This window comes from Vigna angularis, chromosome 1 (assembly GCF_016808095.1).
Source record: "Vigna angularis cultivar LongXiaoDou No.4 chromosome 1, ASM1680809v1, whole genome shotgun sequence".
Taxonomy (NCBI): domain Eukaryota; kingdom Viridiplantae; phylum Streptophyta; class Magnoliopsida; order Fabales; family Fabaceae; genus Vigna; species Vigna angularis.
In genome coordinates, this window is record NC_068970.1 from 5,521,716 (window position 1) to 5,530,283 (window position 8,568).

An 8,568-nucleotide genomic window follows, 5' to 3' on the forward strand; every position below is an offset into this window, starting at 1 on the left:
GGCACCGAGACGGGCGGACGACCTTATTCGTGGGCGTCCTTACGTACGACGCCCGACACTTGCTAGTGTAGGAGAGTTTATACGGAGTCTAGGTTCAATCCGTATCTATTTGGGCGGTCGAGCATTTATCCCTCTGGATGTGGCGTGGGCGCCGAACCGGGTGGACGGCCTTTCTCACGGGCGTCCTTTGTACGGCGCCCGGCACTCCTTGGTACAAATATGTTCAGCTTAATTGAATTATTAGATGAATCTAATTAATGTCGATAAGTTTTCTCTCAATTTGCACAATATCAGTTCGGTACATATACAATACAAAACCATTATATTATATGCTAGTGTTATACAGTGGATCTTTTGTTCAACTAGTAGTGCTACAGAGAATGATTTCAAGTTGAAAAATTTCTGATTGTACATGATAAGCTACAGCAAAAAAACATATAACTTCAGATAAGTGGATGAGAGAGGCTATCCATGATGGAATAATTTAACTGTAGATAACAAAAAAAGTTTTCCATGAATGCTTAAACGACTCACTTTTAGGCAGCTTAAGGGAAGTATGTAAAGAAAAGGAACAAGTCTTTTTATAGGTACTTAAATAGTCTATATTTAGACAATTTAAGGGTTTCTATTTTTAAAAGTCCAAACCAAATAGTCTATTTTCAGATATTTTAAGTGTTTCAATTTTTAAAAGTCCATTAAAGAAGAGGACAGTTCTCATACAAGGAAATTTTTTGAAACATACCGGCATAAAGCTCTTTGACAATGTCTAGGCTTCTAAACTCTTTCCTACATTATAATTACGAGTAACACCCTTCATATCCTAATGTTTGTATTGTTCTGATTGAAAGATTAGACCAATAGTATGATTTTATAATTTCAGTAGGAAGATTCTTAAGTTATTAAGACAACTAATAACTTTTATGTCTATGAATATGATAAATATTATGATAAAAAATATTCTTATTACAAACAGATTAGTAATCTATGTTTTAATTTAAAGTTTTGTAGTACGCATAAACATTATCTAGAACACTGAAAGTTTGTTGCGGTCTTTATATAACACTTATGTTTGAAATCTATTGGAAAACCAAGATACCCTTTAGATATTTTAGGCTAATATTACTACTAAATTTTCTTTATAAGTATGCCATTCGATAACAACATTGTAGTTAGAACCTGTTATTGACCTATCAATTATTATCACAACCAAAATAGTTGGTTATACATAGAATCTATGTTACAAAAAGTGTTTTGTAATTAGAATAATGGAAAACGTGATTGAATGAGGAAAGGATTGGGCATGTATGTTGTCGGAAGGTGTTGGTATGTTTGAGAGTGAAGGAAGATGGTTTCCCAGAAGAGGCCTTACACTGTACCCACTCTCTTCTTCCTCGCCTTGTTCCTCATTTCTGTCATTGTCTTCTTCTCCACCAGAACCACTCTTCACACCGCTTCCCCCATTCACCCAGATCTCTACATCCGCGTCCAACCTATTTCCCCTCCTCCTCCTCCTCCACCACCACCACCACCACCTCCTCCACCTCCTCCTTCTCCTCCGCCCCCACTCTCCTCCCCTGCCACCACTCAAACCCTCACCGTCGGTTACACAGACAATGTCACCGACGCTGAATCTGATGCCCAACCGGTAACGGAAATAAATGAAACTGTTGGCGACGATGCGGCGTTGAATGTGAAGGAGTGCGATTTGTTCACGGGAACGTGGGTGAGGGATGATAGCTACCCGATTTACCAACCAGGTTCGTGCCCTTACGTGGACGAGGCTTATGACTGCAAAGTTAACGGAAGGACCGACACGCTCTACACCAAATGGCGCTGGAAACCGGATGCGTGTGATCTTCCCAGGTACTCTCTCTGTTGCATTTTCATTTTTTTTTACGCTTGTTGCTAAACAGGTTTCAGGTATTTTTGCTTGATTTTGGGGTCGCATACAAACTCTTGCTGCTTCTTCTTCATCTGCCAATTTGTGATGCTTTTGTGTTTAGTTAATTTTCATAGGCACTTATGCGGAATCAATCCTCTTGCAGCGTACCAAATAAAATTATTTAATAGCGTGAACATTTTTTATCTATTTCTGTTTTCATAGATATTACTCAAGTGGAGTTTCATACAAATGTGACTAATTATGGAAAGTGACGGATAAGAAATTCTCTTGTCATGTGGAATTTTAGTGCCAGTGGATATATTGCCGCTACCTTTCATGTGACAAAATTGCAGTTGCCTGTTGCATTTTATGCCTTTATTCCGATGAGGATCATAATAGATAGAGGTCTGTTTCAGAATGATTGTTTTATGTGTTCAAGTATGAGGAACTTTATGAAACTTTAGAGAGTGTGAGTAAACATGCTTCTCTTGCATAAACTTGATGGGGATGTTCCCAAAGAAGCATGCACGAGCAATGCTTTCAGGTTATGGGATCTGTATTTTTAATGAAAATGGTCGTGGGAACATTTCTAAAAAGATTCAAACAGTTGTTCACTTGGTGGTGTGTGGAAACTTAACTTGACATACAAAGAAGCAAGCACGCGTAATGCGCATCCTATTCTTTTTTTTAATCTTGTAATGTAAATTAGCCATTGCAAAAGATTTTTTTTCTCCTTTCCCAGTTTATTATATATACTTGAACTGTTAATATATCAGTCAACTTATAAACACAACATGCATACATATAGAAACTGTTGTTATTGGGTGGCCTGTTAGAAACGGTTTGACCTTTCTTTCTCATCAGATGTTCAACTTTTGATTTTCTGTTGATAGATGAAAGCTTAATAAAACAAATTTATCTCTTCCAGTGTTCAACTTATGATTTTCTGTTGACAAAAGGCATCTCATATACAATATAGCGTGATGTAACAGTTAATTACATATACTAAAGTGTTTTTGAACAGTTACCCTTTGTTCTGCATCTTTTAGTAGTTTAAAAGTTAACTATTCATATATGCTTCATTAATTTCTTTCATATTCTACTTGAAGGTTTAATGCCACGGACTTCCTGTTAAGACTGAAGGGTAAAAGAATAATGCTGGTTGGAGATTCTATGAACCGAAACCAATTTGAGTCGATTCTATGCGTACTACGTGAGGGCCTGCAAAATAAGAGCAGAATGTATGAGATACACGGACACAAAATAACAAAAGGAAGGGGCTACTTTGTTTTTAAATTTGTGGTAAAAGTTTATTTTGCATATTTAGTTTCTTCTAACTTATATGCACTAATACTATCATCTGCTTTATATTATTGTTTTCTCTTAGATTATTTTTTGTCTATTCAATTTCTTAGTAAATTTTTCTCTTCAAGGTCCAGTTGACTTGAATCAAAATTGTTGGCAAGTATAAATCCAGCTTATGCTGTAGATTTGTTTCCTCTTCCAGAAAATGAATTCAGCTTTTTGAGTTAAAACTTCATAACTTCCTATTAAGTACAATATTTGTATTATTATGTGAAATTTGTATATGAAATGATCAAGAAGCTGGACATTTTTATTTTGCTGTATCAAGAAGATGTGTATGGACAGACTGCAGTATGTTGTGCTGAGATTTTGGAATACTTGGACAGGACTATAACTGCTCGGTGATATTTGTGAGATCTCATTTCCTTGTGAAGGAAGGAATTCGTCTTAATGCACAAGGGAGCTCAAATCCTACATTGTCAATAGATCGGATTGACAAGACATCTGGTCGTTGGAAGAAGGCTGATATTCTTGTCTTCAATACTGGACACTGGTGGACTCATGGAAAAACTGCTCGAGGGTTAGGATGCAATTATTTTAATTTCATACTTTGATTAATATATGCATTGATTTTATGCATTAAATTTTTGGAAACTGTGTTTTTCTTTCCTCATGTATATTGAACTCTAGCTTGGTTAAGTAATTAAATGATTCATCCTAGCATTTTCTGCACAAGAATGCTGCCCTAATGTTCTAAACTGCTCTTGGCAACATGGAAGATTGATGTGTACTATAGTATCAAAAGCTATGAATTAAGAAAATTTGAATTGTCACTCTTTTGTCCCTTTTTTCTTATTAGTTTTTATTCACTATTCACTGCTACCAGTTGCTAATTGGTTTGTCTTTCATTCCTTAAAGGTGATAGTGTCTGATTTTTGCAGGATAAATTACTTTAAAGAAGGTGATTATCTATATCCAAAATTTGATGCAGTGGAGGCTTACAAAAAGGCTATGGAGACCTGGGGAAAATGGATCGATAATAATATCAATCCACGTAAACAGATTGTCTACTATCGCGGATATTCTAATGCCCATTTCAGGTATTATTGTTTTTTCACATATATTTATTGACCAAAATCCTTGGCCCCTTCTCTTTCCAGTCTATTAATACTGAGGATCATGTCTGCGTAAAAGAAATAGGAAACCTATTGCTTTAATCGACGTCATAAAGATGGAGAAAAGAATAATAGAAGAAACCAATTCTACGCCACCACTACTTGCTCTCAATCAAATAACATTGCTAATGAACATTTGACAGGGGTGGGGACTGGGACTCAGGCGGATCATGCAACGGTGAAACTGAACCAGCTTTTAATGGTTCCATCCTGAACAACTATCCTTTGAAAATGAAGATAGTGGAAGAAGTGATCCAGGGAATGAAGGTTCCAGTGAAGTTACTAAATATCACAAAACTGACCAATTTCCGGAAGGATGGCCACCCATCTGTCTATGGCAAGAAAGTCCCTACAAGGAAGCAAGACTGCAGCCATTGGTGTCTTCCCGGGGTCCCTGATGCATGGAATGAGTTAATTTATGCCACCCTCGTTTTTCAACAAACAAAAAGGAATTGACTTACATCATTCTTCTTTCTAGGAGTTTGCTTTTTTATGCGGCAAAAGAAGGGAGAACAAAAGAGAAAACAGAATTTCTTTGGCCTGGGCTCACATTTAGGAGGTCATTGAAAACTACGGAACTTCTTCCCCCTGTGGTAGTACCCTTTGGGAATTATCATGAGTTAGTTATTCGGGTAGTTTGGAAAACTGTACTTTATTGCACATAATCAGGTAAGAAGTTAATATAAAAATTAGTGATGCTATTGTGGGGTTATTCTTCGGGGTGTATTGAACTGTATATAGGACAAAATTTGAAAATACCACAAACCGTGGCATATGGCATGACATGTGACATATGGCATGACATGTGACATATGGCATGACATGAAAAAAGATTAACTTAAAGTCAATCTAATGAAAATAATTAAATTAAATATTTTTAAAATCTAGAGACTTAATTGAATAAAATAAAAATTATGGATTTAATTGAATTTTTTAAAAAATTAAAAGATGAAAACAAATATTTAGCCTAAAGACTTTTTTATTAATTGTATTAATATCATTCATAAATATTATCAGCAAATGATCTGATTAATTCAATCTAGGGAAGTATTTCTTTCTTTTACAATTATATCTTTTTATTTACCAAATTCAAACTTAAATTTTTTTGAAAAAGTTATTTTCATATAAATCGAAACTAATTCACAGTAAAAATTTATAATTAGAATATATAAATATTTTTAAAATATATTTGTATAGTAACATTGTATATGACCTGAGAAAAATATTGGAGATAAGTTTGTGTTCTTCATGTTTCTTTTCGTTTTTAAATTGTTAACCATTTTATTAAAAAAATATTTTTTATAATATTTGAATCAGTTTCAACATACAAAAATTTTATGTCAATTATAAGATACGATAAAACATTTAAATGGCTTTAACATTATTTATAATAAATTAATTAACCATTTGCTTATCTTATTTTAAAACCTTAATATAGTGTACATGTCTATTGGTATATAATTAATTGTTCAAGCTTAGAGAACATCAATAGGTTACTATCAGTTAATTATTTAATTAATTTTAAAAAATAAGTTATTAAGTTTAAACGAAATTGAGTCGTTATTAGACTTATTCTAAGTAGAAGATCATGAAAGAAAAAATTACAAATACAAGTGAAAGGTATAGTTGTTGAGACTTTTTACTTGTACATTTATTACAACATTAATTATTTAACATATTGAATCCGAACTCATTTTACGAAGTACACCCGATCGGTTGGAGAACAAATTATCTAAATAGAAAGAGGAAAATTGAACAGTAAGCGACAGGGAAATTGTTTTAAGTAAACGTTTGATTCTACACACAAAACATTTTGGTACCCATTTGGGACCGAGCGAAAACTTCTGAAGCCCGCATGGTAACCATAAGAAACATGGTAAGCAACCTAGCACCAAAGGAAATCGTTAACGACCAAATGGACCCGATAGAAATGATGAGGAGAATGCAGAGGCAAATGGATTAGATGTAGAGCAAATATGAGGAAGAAATAAAAGCATTAAGGGCTAATAATGAAATCATTCGACGAGAGAAGGATGATAAAGGTCATGTGCCATCCACCCCCAACTCTTCAAGGACCAGCTAAGCAACCCTAGGAGGAGTCAAACCGAACGATCCAAGCAAGTAGTTTATTCATGAGTAAACACCATCACTCCTTGCAACTATTAACATGGTCGGTCTGCTACAATTTATCGTATATATCATGGAGACCCCTTTGCCCGATAATTGGAGGATGTCAATGTTCGACAAGTATGATGAATCTACGAACCCGAATAATAACATTTAGATCTTCATGAATCAAATGACATTGTACACTACAAGTAATGTCATATGATGTCTAGTTTTCTCTACCTCTCCGAAAGGGGAAACCATGGCCTGGTTTTCTATGTTGTTGGCTAACTCCATAAATTGTTTTGTGACCATCTGAGCGAGATTCAGAGCCAAGTTAGCAATAAGCTGACGACATCACCCGACATCGACCACTCCGGTCAATGTTAGGAAAGAGAAAGAAGAGTCCATGTGAGCCTTCATGGAAAGGTTCGAAAATGTGTCTTTACAAATCCAAAACTTCAACCCAGATGTGGCCATGCACAATTTGATCACGGAGTTATGATCAAGACTATTCGCCGACAATTTATGCATGAGGCTTGCTGAGAACATGAACGACCTAAGACAGAGAGCGACATAGTACATGGAGGTGGAAGATATGAAGGACTTTCGAAAGCAGATGCGTAAAGAATCATCAAGAGGAGAAAAGAAATGGATGGACTAGAAACTATATGTGGGCAAAGAAAGACCAATGGGTCCCCGCTTCAGCAATTACACCCCGTTGAGTGTGCCTCGGACCAAAGTGATGGAAGAGACACTCAGTGCTGACTTATTGTCCGTTCCCAAGAAGAAGCTGATCCCACCCAATGTCGATGGAAACAAGGATTTCCTTTATCACAAAAACCTCGGTCATACTATTGAAGAATGTTCGACCTTAAGATATAAAATTGAGGAGCTCATCAGAGTTGGCCACTTAAAGTAATTCGTGAAGAAGGAATGCTCAGGCAAAAGTTCACCTCATCCATGGAGTTTGATGTGTAGTCCTAGAAGAAAAAACTATGGAATGATGCAATCCTCCATCACCAACAATCATATTTTCAAGGGCGAGCCGAGTGGATATAGCTATTCGTGAACTATTGGCACAATTCACAAAGTACTCACAACCTTCCATTATGGGTCATATTTCTAAGGATAACCTGAGCAATAGTAAATCCTTTTTACTTGGGGTGTTAATTCAAGCTCAAGGCTTGGGTGGCTTGTTAGTGTATGTATATCAACTGGTACACACATGTCTAAATGCCATAATCGATCGTCCAAACTAGAGGAGACTGATCGATTAGGATCAAAATTAGCTAATCATTTAGTTAATCTAAATAGGTAAATAATCAATTTTAAACAGAATTAAGTCAATCCTAATTAGAGGTTCATGAAGAAAACTATAAATATAAAGGCAACGTATAATTGTTAAGACTTTTTACTAAGCATTTATTACAACATTAATTACTTAACCAACCAAACCCAAATTAACTTAAATATTAGAGTGTCTTTAACAATACACCTTATTAGTTGAAGAACAAATTATTCAAATAAAAAAAATTAAAAAATAAATAATAAAAAAAATTTAAGTGTACGTAAGGTCATATTACTTATAATACTTTAAACCACTAACTGAAATCAATTTGCTTCCGTGCACATGAAGCATATCACCCATTGATAAATTGAATTTGTTGCATTAATATTACGAACATTTGGGCATATGTGACGGCTTCTTTGAATTGCTTTTGTGGCGGTGCAAAGAGGAGTAGTAGGCAATTTTTGGGACCCAAATCTGAATTGGGTGGGCCTATTTTGATTCATGGTTTTGTTTTCACACAGTTGACCTTTCTTGGTGCAGTGGTCACTCTCTTTTATTTATTTATTATATATAATAAATTAATAAATAGATATATCACATTTCTTGAAATTTGTGCAATTGAAATGAACAAGGAAATTGGTAGTATCCTTCCTAGGGTTAAGTTTTATAAGCTGACGTATTCAACAAGGACAACCTTCGAGATTACATTGTACAATTCATTATTTATTTGTTAGTTTAATGTCTATGAAGTCGTGGCTCTTTTCACACCACTTTGCTAACAATGGTAGTATTATTCAATTGCTATG

The 8,568-nt window shown here is 35.0% G+C and overlaps 1 protein-coding gene across 1 annotated transcript; it reads left to right on the top strand.

Annotated features, from left to right (window-relative positions):
- Positions 1-1,163: 1,163 nt before the first annotated feature.
- Positions 1,164-5,074, top strand: LOC108322694 (protein trichome birefringence-like 5). The gene is made up of 5 exons (XM_017554866.2): positions 1,164-1,863; positions 2,992-3,184; positions 3,574-3,767; positions 4,129-4,287; positions 4,506-5,074. Exons 1-5 carry the CDS (start codon positions 1,346-1,348, stop codon positions 4,816-4,818), a joined length of 1,377 nt encoding a protein of 458 aa, XP_017410355.1. The 5' UTR covers positions 1,164-1,345; the 3' UTR covers positions 4,819-5,074.
- The last annotated feature ends 3,494 nt before the right edge of the window (positions 5,075-8,568 follow it).